This window comes from Gigantopelta aegis, chromosome 12 (assembly GCF_016097555.1).
Source record: "Gigantopelta aegis isolate Gae_Host chromosome 12, Gae_host_genome, whole genome shotgun sequence".
Lineage (NCBI taxonomy): Eukaryota > Metazoa > Mollusca > Gastropoda > Neomphalida > Peltospiridae > Gigantopelta > Gigantopelta aegis.
The window spans coordinates 5,304,378-5,327,914 of record NC_054710.1 but is presented as its reverse complement, the minus strand read 5'-3'; the positions used below and the strand labels follow the sequence as shown (position 1 = coordinate 5,327,914).

General features: G+C 38.4%; 2 protein-coding genes across 2 annotated transcripts; one reads left to right on the top strand and one right to left on the bottom strand.

The window, feature by feature from the left end:
- The first annotated feature begins 13,079 nt into the window (after window positions 1-13,079).
- On the top strand, window positions 13,080-14,024 carry LOC121386598 (putative nuclease HARBI1). The gene has a single exon (XM_041517549.1). It carries the CDS (start codon window positions 13,080-13,082, stop codon window positions 14,022-14,024), a length of 945 nt encoding a protein of 314 aa, XP_041373483.1.
- A 1,169-nt stretch (window positions 14,025-15,193) lies between these two features.
- Window positions 15,194-22,350, bottom strand: LOC121386597. Its single transcript, XM_041517548.1, has 5 exons — window positions 22,042-22,350; window positions 19,166-19,226; window positions 18,405-18,425; window positions 16,848-16,902; window positions 15,194-15,271 (listed from the first exon to the last, which is right to left on the bottom strand). Exons 1-5 carry the CDS (start codon window positions 22,259-22,261, stop codon window positions 15,194-15,196), a joined length of 435 nt encoding a protein of 144 aa, XP_041373482.1. The 5' UTR covers window positions 22,262-22,350.
- Between the last annotated feature and the right edge of the window lie 1,187 nt (window positions 22,351-23,537).

The window sequence follows — 23,537 nt, the reverse complement described above, 5'->3', positions numbered from 1 at the left end:
ACTGACGCGTGTGGGTTGATCAAACTGTCGTTGCCAATAGTATTTTAAAGACGAATGCATTGTCAGCCATGTCAATCAAGCGAAGCGCCCTTCACTCGGGTCGCAAAAATGGTGGTCGAGGATTAAGGTGATAGATACAGAATAATAGATCGCCGACTAAGCTGAACGATAATTTCTGTGTTTGGTAGTCGATGTTCGTCCGTGGTGGAGAGCCTTGCTACTTAACACTTTATTACAGACACAGTCTGGTTAACTTCAAACACTTTTTGTTTTTGCCCTCAAAGGCTTGAATCGTGTCAACCTTTAGCTTTTCTATTTACGTATTAGTTAATGTAGATCAATTACCAGTCATTTAGTTTTATAAAAAAAATTGATACATCGTAGATGGTGCAATTTGGGGAACGACCCAGTAACGTGGAAATAGCCAGATCGGTTTTAAAAAGTGCTGCTTTCTTGCAATCCAAGCAATCCTGCTTAGAGCCCAGAAATGGGGGTGGGTGGCCAGATTGGAGAAATAAAGTAGAGGTGTGAAGCATAATGTGTGTGTGTAAAATAAATGTTCTTATAGTGTTATTCGGCATTCAGTGCTTTATGTGTTAGTTAAGTTCCGCCATCTTTTGACATCTGTAAAATACGTTAACATTACTTTCTGTTATTTATATATGTATGTAAATGCCTTATTTTTCGCGGTTTTTGTTTTCTCTGTCAACATTTCCTGGCGTATTTTTAATTCTACCATAACTTTCATAATCTACCTTGCATGAATTGGTTTTATCGCCGAAGTACGCATTTCGATCTTGATGTCCGTTACAACTTCGCCGTATTTCATAGCCAGGGAAACCCGCTTTGAATACCATGTGGTAAAAGTAGACTTCATGGCGTCCTTAAGTGCTTTGTTCACACATACGTCGTAATTGGCTTTACACAAAATCAAAGACTGTGCTCAGTTGTCTGTCGAATAGCATACCGGGTATCACAGTGGCCAATTAGGCTACAGGTGGCTGTTCTATTGTTTAACTTTACACGTCGGTAGTATCGAAGAACTGGCAGCCGAAGTGAAACTTTAATCAACAATAGCAAGTATTCTCGCAACTAGACTTGCCAAAACTCGAAAATAAAATCACTATCAATTTAGATTTTGCAAACAACGAAAATAAGAAACCTTGAAATGTTTTTATACCCCAAACCACGAAAAATTAAGACCACAAACATTTCCGGTTATACGGTACCCTATATGCCCAAGCATTTATTTCAAATTCATCTGGGTTATCTTTTTTTGTGTTCTTTACTTACAATATACGCAAAACTAATGTACCACAGGCATCGAAGATGCCAACAGCTGGGGTACGGTGGGATGGGATGGGATGAGATGGGGTGGCGTGGGGTGAGGTGACTGATATATTAGTTCGCCTTTCAAATAGGGATGCATAGGTTTCAGAGTTCAGAGGTAGGCAGCGAAAGTGCACGCTTCTTACAATTGTAAGCGAAATCAACCAGCTGCAATGCTGCAGCCAGCTGCAATGCAGTTTCAAATTTGAACTCTTAAATATTAATTTCAAAAACTCGACCTTCCTGAAACTCAACCAGTGGTCCACAACTGGTTCATCAAAGGCCTTGGTGTGTGCTGTCATGTCTGTGGGAAAGTGCATATAAAAGACCCCTTGCTGCTTATCGGAAAAAGTAGCCTCTGTGGAGGCAGCGGGTTTTCACTTAAGAAATATGTCAGAATGACCATATGTCCAATACCCGATGATAAGATAAAAATCAATGTGCTCTAGAGGCGTCGTTAAATAAAACAAACTTGACTTTTCTTGAAACTCGAATTATTTCCTCGTCGCCTTCAAGATCGAGTTATCGAAGTTTTATATTGTTGTATGTATGTATATATATATATATATATATATATATATATATATACACACACACACACACACACACACGCGTGCGCGCTCTCTCTCTCTCTCTCTCTCTCTCTCTCTCTCTCTCTCTCTCTCTCTCTCTCTCTCTCTCTCTCTCTCTCTCTCTCTCTCTCTCTCTCTCTCTCTCTCTCTCTCTCTCTCTCTCTCTCTCTCTCTCTATATATATATATATATATATATATATATATATATATGTATGTATATGGTGTATAATGCCCTGTTTGCAGGCGTGCACATAAAATAGTTGTTTTTGCTATTACGTAGGAGTAACCAGAGACAGTGTAGCAATTTTCGTTATCTAGCTGTAATTTAAAAAAAGGTGGTATTGCTGATTTCACGATTCTCTAACTAGTGCCTCGTCTGTATGAGGACCGCCACTCCTGAGGCACGATGAAATCTCCTTTTTTCTGTAGATTTCATCCTTCTCACACAAAGAGGACTGCCATTTCCAAAGTAGTTTACTAAATCAAAACTAGCTCAGAACAGATCTCATTGGAATACGTGAAGCTGTGATGACATGCACTTATGAATCACTGTTAAAATAGTGATGCTAAAGAACAGTTTGTTATTGATACATTTTGGTGTTAATATACTTGGCCATATGCCTGTCCATGTCAAAATCCATCATATCAATTAGTAATACAGAAAGAAAACCAAGCCACCAACAGATCATCTGTCTAAACAGCTGCGATTTACTAATATTATCCGTTGTATAATTATTGTTATATATATATATATATATATATATATATATATATATATATATATATATATATATATATATATATTACTAATAAAACATAGTTTTGTTAAGAATCAAATGTACATATGCGGTGTGTTTGTGTGTGCGTGCGTGTGCGTGTCCGTGTCCGTGTGTGTGCGTGTGTGTGTGTGTACTTAGCTAAATTGAATATAATGCATTTGCATTGTATATTTTAACCGGTGGCTAGATCTTTTCACTGCAATAATGTTACCTTCCTGTTTGACCTCTGTTGTAGGTATAACTAGTTTCTGTATGTTTTTGTTCTTCATGGCAAGAATTACCCCAATATAGTATTTCTTTTTATCGTGTTGAATTGTATTTTATTATGTTGTATTGTGTGTTATGTTGTGTGGTGTGGTGCTTGAACATGCGTTATAATTAGCAGGGCTTTTGTTGTCAAAGACGAAACGATTCGCCGAAATAAAATGGTGACGTGTATTCTAGAAACCCTCCAATAATAAAACCAAGAAGCAAACCATAACCACTTTAAAAAAAACACCATGCAGATTCTGCCTTCAAAAGAGAAAGGGATCAAGCAGAACAAGCTGTCTTTACCTTTTGTTTATAGGGTGATCGCCCCTTCAGTACAAACACACAAACACACGCGTGCGTGCGGGCGAGCACAAACACATGCAAACACATCACCACTGGTATATCAAATGCCTTGGTATGTGCTATCCTGTCTGTGGGATGGTGTACATAAAATATCCTTTTTTACTAACGTACAAATTACGAAATGTTTGACATTAAATAGCCGATGATTAATAAATCAATGTGTTCTAGTGGTGTCATTAAACAAAAGAAACTTCAACAAACTAGTTGGCAGTTGGGACGTTTTGGACCGCTTTGGTGCATACATTTTAGAATTCGGATATGTTGGGGCGGAGTCCGCCCAAGATGTCTCAATTTATGAGTCCCTTAACATCGATATAGCGAAGTTGAACCATAGTATTACACCCCCCCCCCCCCCCCCCCCCCACTACGATGTTGGTGTTTTCGGGGGACCTGTGATTTACCTGCGTTCCTCTTCTTAGCGGTGTCCATCCAGTAATTGTCAGAATCGGGAGTTTTCGGTTCACTGAGTGACGTCACGCAGCTCTTTGCCTTGTCGTCGTAGTAGAACCCGAATCCATCAGATGATGTCGCTAGAACTGCACACTCCACTATTCCTCGAACTGAAACCCCACCGGTCTTTGTCTGTTTTGAACACTGATTTAAACCTTTCCCAGATCTTTCAAAGTATGCAGATCGGACAGACGCATAGGACGAACTTGTTTGATATATTATGAGAAACACTCGAATGATCTTCAGCAAAACATGTTCTCTTGTATTCGATGCCATTATTAAATTTTAAATATATAAATTGTATTAAGATTTGGAAAGCAATGATATAATGTCTTATTCGTTAGAAAAGCTGTTGTGCATTTGTGTAATGCCAATAAAAAACAAAAAACGAAGAGGACTCAACCTCCAATCGTAAGTACTTAGCGTCCTGTTCTTTGAGGGAAAATCTGGCAGCTATATAAAATAAATAATTGAAGAAGAAAGAAACACAAAGAAGATACATCGTGGGTTAACTTTATCGCAAAATGACAAAAGAAAAGAAAGTTAGATCGATTAATATTTAATGTAGATCAAGAGAAATATTCGAGTGATGTTCGATATCGCGATGAAACGAAAGAGAAGAACATTCAGATAACAAGAGCGATAACATATCGTTTTCCCCAGTGAAACTAAACCAGATAAGTTAGAGAAATAAAATGGCACCACGATGAAAGAAAAGAAAGAAATGTTTTTATTCAACGACGCACTCAACACATTTTTATTTACGGTTATATGGCGTCAGACATATGGTTAAGGACCACGCAGATTTTGAGAGGAAACCCGCTGTCGCCACTACATGGGCTACCATTTCCGATTAGCAGCAAGGGATCTTTTATCTGTGCTTCACACAGGCAAGATAGCACAAACCATGGCCTTTGTTGAACCAGTTATGGATCACGGGTCGGTGCAAGTGGTTTACACCTACCCAATGAGCCTTGCGGAACGCTCACTCAGGATTTGGAGTCGGTATCTGAATTTTAAAAAATTCCATGCCTCGACTGGGATCCGAAACCAGTACCTACCAGCCTGTAGACCGATGTCCTACCCACGACGCCACCGAGGCCGGCATGGCACCACGATGAATGACTTTATTACAGGTTATTTTCGATACTATGGAATATGCAGCTGACAAAGACAAAAATACTGTACGCATAGTCATTCAGTATGGGATGACCAAGTTAACGTTTGTTTTGTTTAACGACACCACTAGTGCACATTGATCTATTAATCACTAAGCTATTGGATGTCAACAATGTGTTAATTAGAGAGGGAACTCGCTATATTTGTCAATTAGTAGCGAGCGATCGGTTATATGCACCGTCCCACAGACAGTATAGCACATACCACGACTTTTGATATACCAGTCGCGGTGCACTGGCTGGAACAAGAAATAACCAACTGGGCCCACTGACTGGAATCGATCCCTAAGCGACCGCGCATCAGGCGAGTGCTTTACCACTGGGCTACGTCCCGCCCCAAAGCTGATCAAGAGACCTAATGGTAGGAAGACACTGCGCGATAAATGATGCGTGCGCCTTAATTAAAATAAAGACGTCTGCACGTGCTCCCCGTTGTCACAAAGGCCGTTGTATGTGTTTTCCTGTCTGTAAGAAAATGCATATAAAAGATCCCTTGCTGCATTACAAAAAAATGTGGCGGATTTCCTCTGATGACTACGAATGTTTGACATCCAATAGCCGATGATAAAATAATCGATGTCCTCCAGGGGTGTCGTTAAACAAAACAAACAAAAACCTGTAGATAGTGTACTTTTCAAATTCGTAGTTGCATTGTTTAAACATTACAAACCCACGCAATGGAAACAGTCAAATAACACCTTTTTTTTAGTTTTATTTGTTTGTTTGTTTTTGGTTTTTGGTTTTTTGTGTGTTTTGTTGTTGTTGTTGTTGTTGTTGGGGTTTTTTGTTGTTGTTTTTTTTTTTTTTTTTGGGGGGGGGGGGGGGGGGGGGGGGGGGCTGGTATCTGTCCTGAAAGCCTCGTATCTACAACTTGATTATTTTTTATACCTCTCATATTTCAACCATTACTGTCAGGTAAAGGTAAACGGTTTGTGACCGGGTATGTAGTTAGTGAGTGTAGTTGGTAGAGTGCTGGACTCTCGTACTGAGTGTCCGTGTTTTTAATTCAGAATTTCGCCTAGAACCCACCCCCACTTCCTCAGCCCCATCTCTCCACCGAATCAATAAGCGTACGTGTAGGCATTGATAGTCATAGGACCCATTGTTTCCTGATAACATGATATAATATATATATATCAGCTTGACATTTCTGTGAAAGGTCACCTGCAAATAGTTAGGAAGCCATTTAGCTCAGTTGGTTGAGTGTTCGCTTGAGGTACTTGAAATGAAAAAAGAAAGGCATATTTTATTTAACGACGCACTCAACACATATTTACAATATTTACGGTTATATGGCGTCAGACATATGGTTACAGACCACACAGATAATGAGAGAGGAAACCCGCTGTCACCACTTCATGGGTTACTCTTTTTGATTAGCAGCAAGGGATCTTTTATATGCACTATCCAATAGACAAGATAGCACATACCACGGCATTTGATGTACCAGTCGTGGTGCACTGGCTCGTACTAAATGAAGACATTATTAATGTGAAAAACTTGTAAATCTGGCAGATACGAGGTTTACTTAGTTCATCGACGACACATAGATTGGGTGGACTACAATAACTCTTCAAAATATCAGGTAGTCATAGGACCCATTGTTCCCCGATAACATGATATAATATTTATACTAGTTTGACATTTCTGTGAAAGATCACCTGTAGATAGTTAGTGCACTTTTCAATTCTGTAGTTGCCTTGTTTAAACATTACATACCCATGCAATGAAAACAGTTTGTTTTGTTTAAAGACATCTCAAGAGAACATTGATTATTAATCATCGGCTGTTGGATGTCAAACATTTGATAATTCTAACTCGTAGTCAATAGAGGAAACCCGCGACATTTTCTTAATGTAGCCAGGGATATTTTATATGCACTTTCCCACAGACGGGAAAGCACATACCACGCCCTTTGTCCAGTTGTGGTGCACTGGTTGGAACGAGAAAAACCCCAATCAACTGAACGGATCCACCGAGGCGGTTCGATCCTGCGACGCAAGCACCTCAAGTGAGCGCTCACCCGACTGAGCTAAATCCCTTTCTGCAATGAAAACAGTCAAATAACGTTGTTTGTTTTGGTTGTTGTTTTTTTGTTGTTTTTTTATTTATTTATTTATTTATTTTATTTTTATTTTTATTTTTATTTTTTTTGGGGGGGGGCAATATCTGTCCTGAAAGCCTCCTATCTATCACTTGATTATTTTATCCCTCTTATATTTCGACCGTTTCTGTTAGGTAAACGGAAATGGTTAGTGACTGAGTATGTAGTTAGTGATCGGGTGATGGTATGTAGTAGTGTTGGTGTAAAAGCGCTGGACTCTCGCACTGAGTTTCTGTGTTTCGGATCCCGTCAAAGGAGGTTCATTTTCATCTCAGACAGAAAATATCGCAGGATCGAACAACCTCAGTGGATTCATTCAAATCATTGGGTTTTTTTTTTTCATTCCAACCAGTGTCCCACAATTGGTTAAAGAACTTGGTATGTGATTTCCTGTCTGTGGTAAAGTTCAGATAAACACCCCTTGCTGCTAATGGTAGCGGGGTTCCACTGATGACTACGAGTCAAAATAACTCTTCGAAATATCAGATAGTCATAGGACCCATTGTTTCCTGATAACATGATATAAAGAAAGACAGAAAGAAATGTTTTATTTAACGACGCACTCAACACATTTTATTTACGGTTATATAGCGTCAGACATATGGTTAAGGACCACAAACTGTTTGAGAGGAAACCCGCTGTCGCCACTACATAGGCTACTCTTTCCGATTAGCAGCAAGGGATCTTTTATTTGCGCTTCCCACAGGCAGGATAGCACAAACCATGGTCTTTGTTGAACCAGTTATAGATCACTGGTCGGTGCAAATGGTTTACACCTACCCATTGAGCCTTGCGGACCACTTACTCAGGGTTTGGAGTCGGTATCTGGATTAAAAATATCATGCTTCGACTGGGATCCGAACCCAGCACCTACCAGCCTGTAGACCGATGGCCTAACCACGACGCCACCGAGGCCGGTAGAAATGTACATGAAGTACCATTACGATAAAATATCTAAAACTGTTTCAATACAAAGCTAAACAATGATGATACAATGTCCTGTCGTTGAGTGCAAGTTTCTAAACTTGCGTTCGATTCGTGTTGCATTTGTGTTCGGATTTTTGTTTGTGGGGAGGACCATTTTGAATATTATTAAGTAACTATTAATTAAACAAAGATACTTTTCATTCGTATTGCTTTTAATAATATCATGGCCAAGTAAATTTACATCAAAAGTTCATCCACAAGACGTATATAATGGCATTACATGCTTTTGACAGGACTAGAGAATGACATTAAAAACCCCCAAAGATATTGTAAAAAACTAGGAAAGATGTATATAATAAATTAACCATTTCATGACGTGTTTTTTTTTCGAATATCCTTTATATATATATATATATATATATATATATATATATATATATATGTAGATGTAGATGTAGATGTAGATGTAGATGTAGATGTAGATGTAGATGTAGATATATATATATATATATATATATATATATATATGTATATATATATAATTCATTTCCCCACAGGTGTGATGATAACATCTCAGTACTTCCATATCCATTCACAGGAATGTAAAAAATCGGGATATGAAATTTTTGTTCGCCTTGAGCGGGGGGGGGGGGGGGTCGACCCCCACCCCCCACCCCCCACCCCCTCCCCTGCGCACGCGCATGCCATGACACGACTGAGGCCGGTTTATCTCACAAATCGTGGTTTGTACGATTTCACTGTATTCGTTTTGTTGTAGACAGGCCATTCAAGGGACATTCCTGAGTTTGCTACATTGTAAGATGTTTCCGACTAATAAAATATTTCTACGATTAAACTTACATATAAAATATATTTTCTTGTTTAGAATATCATTGTTTGTATATTTAATGTGCTTCTGGTCGACTATATATTGGTAAGAAGCCCAAACTGGATCTTAGAACTATCAGAAACACGTTTAATATACACCCAGTAATATTTTATGCAGAAAAAAATATATATGTAATTACAATCGTTAAAAAGTCTCTGTTTGTCGATAACATCTTAAAAATTGCAGCAAGCTCAGGAATGTCCCTTTCAGATTGGCATGTTTGTTATTTTTTATTCGTATATATGGTAAAACATTTCTAGTAACAAAGTAAGGTATCGAGTCAGGGAGTTTAAGGGGTTGTTGAAATATTACGTAACGCAAATTTATTTTGGTAAAAATAGACATCCATCCCAGGGTTTCGTCCAGAATGTAAAATGGGTATTCCCAAATTTGTTTTCAGATTTTTTAAAGTTAACCTTTTGACAAAATTAATTACTGTATGATTCTCCTAACCCTAAACGTAACCCATTTTCTTTCTGGGATAGAGACCCCCTCCCCGCATACGCCCTGTTGACTGTGGGTGCATTCATACCCAAATATTTCTTTCTGCCAGAAACACTGCACCCCCTATAACACTCCGTAACGCTAGACCATACACCCCTGAATAGTATGTAACGCTTGGAGGATCCCCCCCCCCCCCCCACCCCCTTCACAAACAAGCCATGTTAAGGGTGTAATATAAGTTTAAAATATTGTTTTGCGATTTGGAAAAGAGCAGATACGCATTTGAACTCGATTTATAGTCATTATTTTGTTTACGTCTAGATATAAATAGCTACGTTAAACACTGCAGCCTGACAGAACGTTTATAAGAAAAAACCCAGGAACTGATTTATCATGGTGGGTGGGGTGGGAAGGGGCATGTGCCCCCTACTTTGTACCATCAGCGATGTGTTTTTTAATACATTTAGGGGATAACCCTACTGTGTTTCCCGATTTGCGGACGTATATCGGTGGATTTACTGTCTCAAATTTAGTTTTATTGGCGAACACCAAAACCCATCTCCTTAGATGTTTGATAAATGATTATACTAAATTTGTTTAAACAAATGAAATGTTTGATTGTTCAGTGTTTATTTATTTCTTATTCTTTTATTTTTTCTTCTTCTAATACATCGATAGGCTGACTATGTCGTGACTCGTATGTCGGCCATTCTGTAGAACGCCACGGTTGTTCGCATTTACTCTCTACATGTCCGAGCCTGTCCTAGCAGCACTGGCAGATTGACCGCCCCACTCTAAGAAGAAATAGGAAGCGGGGTCGGCCCCTACTACTCTTTTCTAGACTTTACTTTGCTTTATAGTGATACCATCTCGTATCCTCCGGAGTCGGGCCCGTCCGCACCACTACACCAGCCCATGACGACTGGACTATACCCGTTTGATACTCTTCTCTCGTTCAGACGGATCCGGCTTGTTAAGATCTATATTTCAGCACAACACTACACCTTCAACATCTAATGACTGTCAATCTTGGGGTTTTATTAACGGGATGCAACCCATCTCGTCCCTATAAGCTGTGCACCCAAACGGCCTTCACGAGGCCACTCACGTGGATATATAGATCGGACTTTAAACTTTTAGACCTTTATGTCGAAATTACTTTCTTTTTTTAATATTATTAAATAGTCCGATCCTCTCTTCTTTCTCTTATTTATTTTTGGACTGTCCTTCTAAAATGCTCCAAATTATATAAATATTCGGCCGAGCAGTCAATTCTTTTTATTGTTGGCTTGTAACTTTTTATTTAATTTTTATGGGCACGTTAAACTAGATTTCTATCATCTATCGATAGCCTGAGATAACAAGTTGAGAGCTCAAGATCATAAGCTACACATTTATATGTACACTATCACAGACAGGAAAACAAATGCACATACCACGGCCTTTGACCAGTTGTGGTGCACTGGTTGGAAGGAAGAAAAGACTCTACTGTGTGGGCCTTTGTGTAAACACTATTTAATGACGTACTACAATACTTCCTGTACAGTTGATGTATTCGTTCAATGGTCGATGTATGCAACACTCTGGACCCGCTACTGTTTGGACCTTTGGGTACACACTATTTAATGACGTACAATACTTTCTGTACAGTTGATGTATTCGTGCCTGGTCGATGTACGCAACACTCTGGACCCGCTACTATTAATTTTGGACTTTGGGTACACTATTTAATGACGTACTACACTACTTGCTGTACAGTTGATGTATTCGTGTCTGGTCGATGTGTGCAACACTCTGGACCCACTACTGTTTGGACCTTTGGGTACACACTATTTAACAACATATTACAATACTTGCTGTACAGTTGATATCCGTGTTTAGTCAGGGAGCAAGTGTATTCCCGTGGGAATTTAGTGATGAAAGCAAACGACCTGGTCTAAACTTTGAATAATCATCTATATAGCAGGAAAATCTTTGATGACACTTTGACATCTTGCTCAGGTCACCTCCAGAGCCGCCATTTTGAATATATAATGAGCAACATAATATGGGATTGAATGTCTGTAATGTGGGATTGAATGTCAGTAATGTGGGATTAAATGTCAGTTTCACCACTGTTGTGACAGTGATTCATGAGTGCATGCCATCACAGCTGTACATATTCTAAAGAGCTCTGTCCGATGCTAGATCTTATTACTAAACTAGACTGGGTGGCAATCCTCTTTTACAACCAGAATATTTCATGCCCCCGACATATCATCACAAAAATATGTTTGGTATTTCGTTTTGAAACCCAGTGATTCCAGACTGACCAAGCAGCCTTGCTCAGTATGGGTTCTTCAAATGCAATGCAAGATTATCGAAGATATTTTTCCTCTTGTGGTTATTAGAGCACATGTCTCTTCCTCTTCTCCCCATTACCTCTTTTCGTCTCTCTCTCTCTCTCTCTCTCTCTCTCTCTCTCTCTCTCTCTCTCTCTCTCTCTCTCTCTCTCTCTGTATGTCTGTCTCCCTATTCTCTCCGTGTCTCTTCCTCTTCTCTCTCTGTCTCCATATTCTCTTTTCGCCTCTCTCCCTCCCCCCCCCCCCCCCCCCCCCCCTCTCTCTCTCTCTCTCTTTCTCTGTCGGTCTCTTCCTCTTCTCTCTCTTTATGTATGTCTGTCTTCCTATTTTCTCTTTCCCGTCTCTCTCTTATCTCTCTCTCTCTCTCACACACACACACACACACACACACACACACACATACGCAGATACACACACACGCATAGACACACACACACACAACACACACACACATACCCCTACACCTAGAGTCACACGTCTACACACATGTACAAAGACAAATACGACACCAACAGACATACATGCACCTATGAATGATCAATAGGATATAGAACTTAGGTACTTGCGAACACACAATACAATATTCACATAACATACACAAAAAGAAGAAAATATAATAGTTCAACTAAATTTTATTCAAATGAAAAACAATAAAGAATTTGGTAAAGTGATTTCCTAATATGAGAAAATTTTTATGTTCATTTAATATCCATCTTCATCGAATGAATCGATCGCAAGCTAAAAGGCCTGTCACACCTAGCCGATTTGGCTCGCCGGAGCTATAATGGAGCACAAATTTGGCGATTTTCGAGGATCGGTACTAGTACGGCAGCGCAACGGTATCACATCGCTAAGAACGGTAGTACCTCGTCAGGACATCGTCAGAACATCGGCGAAAAAATTAGCAACGGCAGGCGACGGTATACATTTTTGAACATGCTAAAAAATTCTGCCGTTGCGCTGCCGGAGCGAGCAACGGGACTACAACGGCTGTACTCCGGTATGGCTTCGTTAATGTCGGTAAAGCACCTGTAGGGCCCCGTAATGGATCGGCGGCTCTCCGGTGGCCTCAATGTGTACCGTACTGGTACAGATGTGATACCGTAGTCATGCCGATGTACTAACGATGCACTACCGTTCTTAGCGATGTGATACCGTACTACTACCGTACTAATACCGTAGTACTACCGTACTGCTACCGTTGTGCATTTTGCATATAAATAGGGGCACAGACTACCAGCCCGTCATTCCTTCATTTGTCACCGAGGATGGCGGACCTGTAGCTACACGATTATTAAATAGCCGTGCTCCAACATCAGAACCTGGTGACTCAGTTGGCACTTCACCAGATCCAGGCCAGAAGGAGGAGTAGAAGAAGAAGAAGAAGACCTCAAGTACCTCGAGCAATCTGGGTGAGACCATGGATTAGCAGGCGTCGTCAGTTTGGCATGTATGACCAGCTGCTGGTGGAGCTCCGCAGAGAGGACCAGAGGGCCTTCAAGAACTTCCTCAGAATGCCCCCAGAGATGTACGATGAGCTGGTACAGCGAGTTGGTCCCAGGATCACCAAAGAAAGAACCTGGTACAGGGAGCCCCTGGATCCTGGTCTGAAGATTGCCATCACTCTGCGCCACATCGCCTCTGGGACCAAGTACGCGGCCATGAAGTTTGGTTGCAGGGTACCCCACAACACCCAGTCACTGGCCGTGAGAGAAGTCTGCCAAGCCATCATTGACGAGTACCTGGACGAGGCGATGACCTGCCCCACAACCCCTGAAGGCCGGCGTGAGATCTCAGACCAGTTCATGGAGAAGTGGAACTTCCCACATACCTGTGGTGCCCTTGATGGCAAGCACGTTGCCTGCAAGGCTCCTCCAAAGAGTGGTTCGGTGTATTATAATTACAAGGGGTTCTACTCCATCGTGCTCATGGCACTGGTAGATACGGACTACAAATTCCTCTGGGCAGATGTGGGTAGTCCCGGAGCCTCGTCTGACGCCCAGATCTACAACGAGTCTGAACTCAAAGAAATGGCTGAAGATGGAACCATTGGCTTCCCTGCTCCAGATCCTCTTCCTAATGACTACAAGGATGTGCCATACGTCTTCGTCGTTGATGATGCGTTTGGCCTACGGAAGCACATGATGAAGCCATACACCTTGCGTGGTCTTACAGATGAAGAGAGGATCTTCAATTACAGACTGTCCCGAGCCAGGAGGGTTGTTGAAAATGCCTTTGGCATTCTGGCAAACCGCTTCCAGATTTTGCTTACCACAATGCAGCACCACCCATCCACCGTCAAAATCATCGTGAAGGCATGCATTGTTCTCCACAACTTGATGAGGATGAGGTATCCAACAGAAATGTCTCCAAAGGAGATGACAAAAAAGTAGTATTCGGTAGCACATCGGCTCTTACATCGGTAGGACAACGGTAGAACAACGGTATTACAACGGGATCGCCGGTACTACATCGGTATTGCTACGGCCAATTGTGATTTTTCAAGTGCTTTCTCGACGGAGCTCTACCGATTTTCTCGCCGTTGTTAATTGTGCGCTCCGGTTTAGTCCCGGCGAGGTACATCGGTAGTGTGTGACAGGCCCTTAATAAAAAGTAGTTTCATTTTTGTAAAGGCGGTGTATATATTATTTGGCACATAAAATAAATAAATGATGAACAGTACCACTTCCGTTGATTTTATAAATGTTGATATCTCCCTTCCCCCAAAATGAAAAGTTCTAATATTTAATAAAGAATTGCTAATTAATCAAATGACAGAACGTAACAATCATCAGTTACAACCGATTAAATCTGTAACTGAGGAAGACGTAGCAGACGATAGTTAGTGAACACAATAGACAGAATGACCGTTCTGATCACGTAACACATTTTGGTGCCCAAATAAGTAATTTTTTAGTCGAGGATTTGCCGAATCGATAAAATCGAAAATGTTTCCATTGCTCAAATACAATATAACTTTAACTGTGTGTATCAAACACACAAATGGTTACAGGTATAGGCCAAAATAGAGGCTATTAAAATACTAATAAAAACTGTCGTTAGGTACCGAGAGTTGTACATCCCCCCCCCCTCCCCACCCTCTCTCTCTCCCTACCTCCCTCTCTCTGTATCTCTGTTTTCTGTCTGTCTCCCCTCTCTATATATGTCTAAATGAACAGTGTCTTCAGAGCTGAGTTAGTTGAAGAGAATGGAAGTAGTCCTCTGCTAGTTTGCGGCCAGTCTGTTCATCATCCTTCACTCCTCCCCTCTCGCTATCTCGGTTTGTTTTGCGTGTGAATGGATTTTCCATTTGTTGTTGTTTGTAGTGGGTTGTTGCCTTGACCTCTCTCTCTGTGTGTGTGTGTGTGTGTGTGTGTGTGTGTGTGTGTGTGTGTGTGTGTGCCTATCTCACTCTTTTTCTCTGTTGTCTGTCTCCGTCTCTCGTGAGGAGGAGGGAAGAAGCAAGATCTCTCTCTCTCTCTCTCTCTCTCTCTCTCTCTCTCTCTCTCTCTCTCTCTCTCTCTCTCTCTCTCTCTCTCTCTCTCTCTGTCTCTCTCTCTCTCTACTTTCTGACTCTTGTCTTGCGCATGTGAATTAATAAAAGACCATGGCGATCATGTTTAGCTGATTTATGGTCAGGCTAAAAACAAGAAAGTGTTCTGTTTTCTCTATAAACATACTTTGGTAGGTTTTTAAAATATGTTAAAATGAACGATGTCTTCAGAGCTGAGTTAGTTGAAGAAAACGGAGATAGTCCTCTGCAAGTTTGCGGTCAGTATGTAAATCGAGAGAAAATGAATGAATGAATGAATTAATTTTTAACGACACCCCAGCACGAAAAATACATCGGCTATTGGGTGTGAAACTATGGTAAATGCAAAACTAAAGTGATGGTCAACATCAAGATAAAAATTCAACAATTAAACAAAAACACAGTTGTAAAGAACTGTGCAAAAATACAGCTATCACAGATAGATTAAATTAAACTTTAGAGTAAAAGTCGGTATCTCGTAAAATCGAGAACAAAAATAATAAAACCTTACATTAAACTAGTATTTTAATTTTATACACCTTCTGAACTGGTGTTTACAAAACTGTTAGAGTCTAGACACTAATGGAAAGAAAGAAAGAAATGTTTTATTTAACGACGCATTCAACACATTTTAATTACGGTTATATGGCGTCAGACATGTGGTTAAGGATCACACATATTTAGAGAGGAAACCCGCTGTCGCCACTACATGGGCTACTCTTTCCAATTAGCAGCAAGGAATCTTTTATTTGCGCTTCCCACAGGCAGGATAGCACAAACCATGGCCTTTGTTGAAACAGTTATGGATCACTGGTCGGTGCAAGTGGTTTACACCTACCCATTGACCCTTGCGAAGCACTCACTCACGGTTTGGAGTCGGTATCTGGATTAAAAATCCCATGCCTCGACTGGAATCCGAACCCAGTACCTACCAGCCTGTAGACCGATGGCCTAACCACCGAGGCCGGTAGACTCTAATGGAGTCTGACAGTAATATATCGACAACGCCATAGAAATTGTATGCGCTTGACGTCATTAGAAACTCTAAAAGTGTTATCAGGACAGGACCGGACCCCACAGTTATAAAACGTCCCAGACAGGAAATAACATGCCACGGCCTTTGACCAGTTGTGGTACACCAGTTGGAACGAAAAAAATACCTCATTCAGTAGAATCAGTTTGACTAAGTTGATCGACCTCAAACCCTGCTAGACACCCACCTGCCCTGCACACGTGACTGGTAATTAATATATTTAAATAATTAGACGAGTATCTTAGACATATGACATGATATTGTGACGAGTGTGTTTTCGTGTGTGTATGTGTGTGTGTGCGTGTATCTGTGTGTTTATGTGTGTGTTCGTGTGTGTGTGTCCGCGTGTCTGTGTGTGTACGTGTTTGTGTGTGTGTGTCTTGTGTGTATGTATGTGTGCGCGCGCATATGTGCGTGTGTTTGTATGTGTCTCTGTGTGTGTGTGTCTGTGTGTGTGTGCGCGTGTGTGTGTATGTGTGTGTGTGTGTGCGTGTGTCTGTAATGTGTGTATGTGTCTGTGTGTGTTTGTGTGTTAATGTGTTTCTGTGTGTGTGTGTGTGTGGGTGTATCTCTGTGTGTGTGTGTGTGTGTGTGTGTGTGTGTGTGTGTGTGTGTGTGTGCGCGCGTATGTGCGTGTACATGTATTTTTACCCTGCTACGGTCCAGAAGATAACCACTGAAGTTGATGCTACATGGACACAGGCACCTGAAACAAGAATATATATCTACATATATCTGCGCGATAATACTATAATGTATCTACATATATCTGCGCGATAATACTATAATTTGTCTGCACATATCTGCGCGATAATACTATATACAGAGTCAACATCACCACGGACTGGGAGTTTATTTTACGTTGATATTCTCATATTAGTTTGAGTCAAACGTTTTGTCCATCCGGTTTTTGAATCAGGACAGCAGAATTTGTAGATTCCCGTACCACATGTCCGGCAGGAATGTCAGCCAATGTTGACCCCTGTCTGTCTCTATATATACAATTTCTATTGCTTAGTCGCAAGATTTGAGCAATTTTGACAGGCTGCGAAAAATAAAGTGTGTGCATTCTACATTCTGTCAATTCACGCTTTGGTAAATTAATTATTTTGGAACGTATTTTTACACTCTCTTTCAAATCTCGTGTCTTCTTTGTATTTGTTGGCAAATCTAAAAGCTTTATTTTTTTTCTGCTTTCGTGTTTCAGAAGGCGTACTCTTTTCGAATTTTTCTGATCTCATCGATGATCGCCTCCATTAGCTGTCAAAAAGTCACAATTGTCTATGTACGTTTGATGTATTCCTATTCGACCAACTGACATGTTTTTTAGTGTCATCTGCGCTGTTAAACAGCTACAGATAGCATCTTTCCGTTCAATCAATGGCCGTTTCCAAATTGTGCCAATATATATATTTTAAAATTATTTTTGCCATTTTCGAAAGAGAATCAGTATCCGTTTTTTAGAAAAAACAAAACAAACCAAACCCACCAAAAAACAACAACAAAAAACCCAAAAAAAACTAAACAAAATACATTACAGTGTGTAACAGATCAGTAATCGTGAGTTTCATTATATCTAACTTACTTAATACATATTTTAGTTATTTTCTATCATCAAGATGTTGCCTCTTTTACATCAGTTAGCGTTCAATTATTTTGTCATTTGATCTTTCTGTTCCAGTGAAAATAATGTTGTACATAAAAGGTAAATACTAGTAACTAAGTCTGGTAGTTATATAATAAAATATAAAACACAAGTAACAACAAAACTCATAGCAAAAAGTTACCAACAACTCCAGGAGCAAGAAAATATATAAAGCAGGTTGTACTGTATTGCACTGTATTGTATTAAAACAAACCTATTTGGATTGTTGTTGCATGAAATCACAAAATACACTGAGACTCGGTTCTATCAAATGATCTAACTGACATATGTCATGAATCTTAACTTACTTGCATTTTGTTTGTACACAGGATTTGGCAACACGTTTTCTAAATGACAAATCATACGCTGTGCTCCTTAAGCCCCAGACTATATAAGTTTTAAATAACTTGAATGAACAAGGCAAGCATCAAACTAAGTTGAAATTACAGGTCTGGCAACCAATACAGTTATGCAGTTTACATTTCCTATTACAATTCCTTCGTAGATACATCGATTCATATTTTACAAAGTTCGTTAATATGAACAAAATCCATAGTACTTACCATCCTTTCCTTCGGCAGCAACTACAGAAAAAAAAAGGGAAAAAAAAGGAAAAACAAAACAACACGAAAACGTACATAAAACATTGTTAATACCTTATTATATTTTAATATGTTTTAACAATTTCTCACATATATTATCAATATAATCAGCCATTTGAATGCTAGCTTTGTTTGTGACGTATTAAGAACAAGAACAAATTTAAATATTTTCAGAACAAGGCAATTTAAAAAAAATAATAATAAAAAATAAAAATAAATAAATAAGTACTACTATTATCACTAGTCATACTACTTCTACTACTTGATATACTACTACTATGCCTACGTTTACTAGTGCTACTACTACTACCATTACAACCACTACTACTGCAACTACCACTACTACTATTACTACGACTACTACTACTACTACTACTATTACCACGACTACTACTATTACTACGACTACCACTACCGGTACTACTACTACTACCACTACTACTACAACAACAACATGTATCTTATCTACAGTTGACTTCACACACGAAGAGGGTTCTGCGTAAAGCCCTCCACTCACACATTTCCATTCACCAGCGTCAATGTTTGGGTCGAAGGACTCTACTATCAATGCATATCCCAAAGCCCACCTAACCACACCTGAATACTGGTCAACAGTGAATTCATCTTCTGTGACACACTTTTTACAATTACACATGACCGCCACGCTATCATCAGGACGAATAAATACCATTCCGGAATTTAGATTTTGCTTTAGTTCACACCTTATTGTTGTTCTTTGCCCTTCGATTCCAGGTTCTGCGCAGTCACTGTATGTTATGCTCCCTATAAGTATTATACATAGACACATACATGAATGATTGACAAAGTAACTATATATGTATCTGTATTTGTATATATGTATGTATGTATATATGTATGTATGTATGTATGTATGTATGTAGTGTATGTGTGTCTGTCTATCTATCTATCTATCTATCTATCTATATATATATATATATATATATATATATATATATATATATATATATTTCCAGCAATCATTGTATATATTGACAAAATATGACTAGATAAATGTCTATATTTTCGGTCACTGACCAAAAATATAGGTCACGTGACATATGCCCGACTCGACTCAAGTATTTCAGAGTAGACTTTCAATAAACATACTCGTTAAATACAAATAACTTTTAGTTTTTCAATAACAATACAAAACGTGTATATTTATTTGTGAATTAGAGTTTAGAAACGCTTTTTTTTTTTTAATGTGACAGAATGTAGCTAGCGTCTTACAAACAATGGCGTCATGTATCTTATATGGCCTCATACGGCAAAAGCCTTGCTAGGTTGACACTACTCGATTTGCGTACACAAAACTGGAATAAGTAATTATTTTTTGAATAGTCCTGTAGGACTGCAGGATAAATTTAAAGAAATAACTGGACACTGTCTTAAGGTTGAATGGTGCCATTCTAACCTTCGCAGAATAAAGCCAATATCTTAAGACAGTAACCAGTTATTTCATATATATATATAATTAAATTTCCGTTATACAATACAACATCTTTATTGGCAATGGATTAAACGACACGCGTTCCTATCACCATCTCAATCAGGGGGTGTTCCAGCTTCATATTAAAAAAAAAAAGTGTTTTCGTTTTCGCAAGAGAATCGGTATCCGTTTGGAATTCTGTTTTTGCAGTATGCTCTCCGTCACAAATATATATACAATGGGATTATTAATCAAATTAAGTTTTCAAGATGTTAACATTGCTAAAAAAATGTACAATGTATAACAGTTCAGTAATCGTGAGTTTTGTTATATCTAACTTACTTAATACATATTTTAGTTATTTTCTATCATCAAGATGTTGCCTCTTTTACATCAGTTGGCGTTCAATTATTTTGTCATTTGATCTTTCTGTTCCAGTCAAAATAATTTTGTACCAAAAAAGGTAAATCTAGTAACAAAGTCTGTCAGTTATATAATAATACATTGAACACAAGTAACAACAAAACGTAAAGCAAAAAAATGACCAATAACTTCAGGAACAATAAAATATATAAAGCAGGTTGTACTGTATTCCATTGTATTGCATTAAAACAGACCTATTTGAATTGTTGTTGCATGGAATCACAAACTACACCAACCGAGATTCAGTTCTATCAAATGATATAAATATTGACTTACTTGTATTCGTTTTGTACACATAATTTGGAACAAGTTTTTTAAATGGCAAATTATATACTGTGCTCGTTAAGCCCCGACTATATAAGTTTCAAATAAATTGAATGAGCAAGGCAAGCATCAAACTAAGTTGAAATTACGTTCGTGGCGACCAATACAGTTATGGCGTTATTTCCTATCACAATTCCTTCGTAGATAAATCAATTCATATTTTATAATGTTCCTTAATAAGAACAAAGTCCAGTGAACAAGACATAATATTTACCATCTTTTCAAAAAAAAAAAAAACCCACGTAAATGTACATAAAATATGTTGTATACCTTACTATTGTTTGATGTGTTTTAACAATTTCTCACATATATTGCCAATATACAATCTGCCATTTGAATGCTATCTTTGTTTTTTAGACTTGTTAGGAACTAGATAAAAAAGAAAGAATAAAAACAACAACCCCCCCCCCCTAAAAAAAAAAAAACCCCCCACACACACAACAAAAAACCCACCCAAACAAACAAACAACAAAACCCACAAGAAATTATTAATAATAAATAAAAAAATTAATAAATACTAACATTATCACTATGACTACTACAACTACGACTTCTACTACTGGGCATACTACTGCTATGCCTACGTTTACTGCCACTACGACAACTAAAACTACTACTACTACGACTACTAATAATATACTACTATCAATACTACTACTAGACATACTACTACTGTGCCTATATTTACTACTACTACGACAACTGTAGCTACTACGACGATGTCTACTAATAAACTACTAATATTAATACTACTACCACGACGAGTACTACTACTACACTATTACTACTACAACTACGACGACTACTACCACTACTACTATTACTACAACAACAACTACTACTATTACTACAACAACAACTACTACTACAACTATTACTACTACAACAATGACTACTACTACCACTACTACTACTACAACTACGACGACTACTACCACCACTACTACAATTACTACGATTACTATTACTACAACAACTACTACTACTACTATTACTACAACAACTATTACTACTACAACAATGACTACCATTACCACTAGTACTACTACTACAACTACGACGACTACTACCACTACAATTACTACTACTACTATTGCTACAACAACAACTACAACTACTACTACTACTTACTACTACTACTACTTACTACTACTACTTACTACTACTTACTACTACTACTACTTACTACTACTACTTACTACTACTACTACTACTTACTACTACTACTACTACTACTACTACTACTATTACTATTACTATTACTACTACTACTACTACTACTACTACTACTACTACTACTACTACTACTACTACTACTACTTACTACTACTACTACTACTACTACTACTACTACTACTACTACTATTACTATTACTACTACTACTACTGCGTGTATCTTACTTGCATCGGTCTTCACACACGAAGAGGAAACTCCGTAAACCAATATATCCATGCATTTCCATTCACCCGCGTCAACGTCTGGCTCGAAGAACTTCATTGTCAATGTACGTTGCGAAGGCGAATCAACCATACCGGAATACTTATGATCGAATTTATCTTCCAAGAAACACTTTGTATTATTACACATGATCACCACGTTATTATCCGGGCGAATAAACATTATTTCGGATACTAGATTTCCATTTATTTTACACCTTAGTGTTGTTCTTAGCCCTAAGCGTCCAGCTTCCACGCAGTTAATGGATATTATGCTACCTATAAATAAACATCAGTTTTACATCAGTTGGCGTTCAATTATTTTGTCATTTGATCTTTCTGTTCCAGTCAAAATAATTTTGTACAAAAAAAGGTAAATCTTGTAACAAAGTCTGTCAGTTATATAATAATACATTGAACACAAGTAACAACAAAACGTAAATCATTAAAACAGACCTATTTGAATTGTTGTTGCATGGAATCACAAACTACACCAACCGAGATTCAGTTCTATCAAATGATATAAATATTGACTTACTTGTATTCGTTTTGTACACATAATTTGGAACAAGTTTTTTAAATGGAAAATTATATACTGTGCTCGTTAAGCCCCGACTATATAAGTTTCAAATAAATTGAATGAGCAAGGCAAGCATCAAACTAAGTTGAAATTACGTTCGTGGCGACCAATACAGTTATGACGTTATTTCCTATCACATTTCCTTCGTAGATAAATCAATTCATATTTCATAATGTTCCTTAATAAGAACAAAGTCCAGTGAACAAGACATAATATTTACCATCTTTTCAAAAACAAAAAAACCCCACGTAAATGTACATAAAATATCTTGTATACCTTACTATTGTTTGATGTGTTTTAACAATTTCTCACATATATTGCCAATATACAATCTGCCATTTGAATGCTATCTTTGTTTTTTAGACTTGTTAGGAACTAGATAAAAAAGAAAGAATAAAAAACAACACCCCCCCCCCCCTAAAAAAAAAAAACCCCACACACACAACAAAAAACCCACCCAAACAAACAAACAACAAAACCCACAAGAAATTGTTAATAATAAATAAAAAAATTAATAAATACTAACATTATCACTATGACTACTACAACTACGACTTCTACTACTGGGCATACTACTGCTATGCCTACGTTTACTGCCACTACGACAACTAAAACTACTACTACTACGACTACTAATAATATACTACTATCAATACTACTACTAGACATACTACTACTGTGCCTATATTTACTACTACTACGACAACTGTAGCTACTACGACGATGTCTACTAATAAACTACTAATATTAATACTACTACCACGACGAGTACTACTACTACAACTATTACTACTACAACTACGACGACTACTACCACTACTACTATTACTACAACAACAACTACTACTATTACTACAACAACAACTACTACTACAACTAT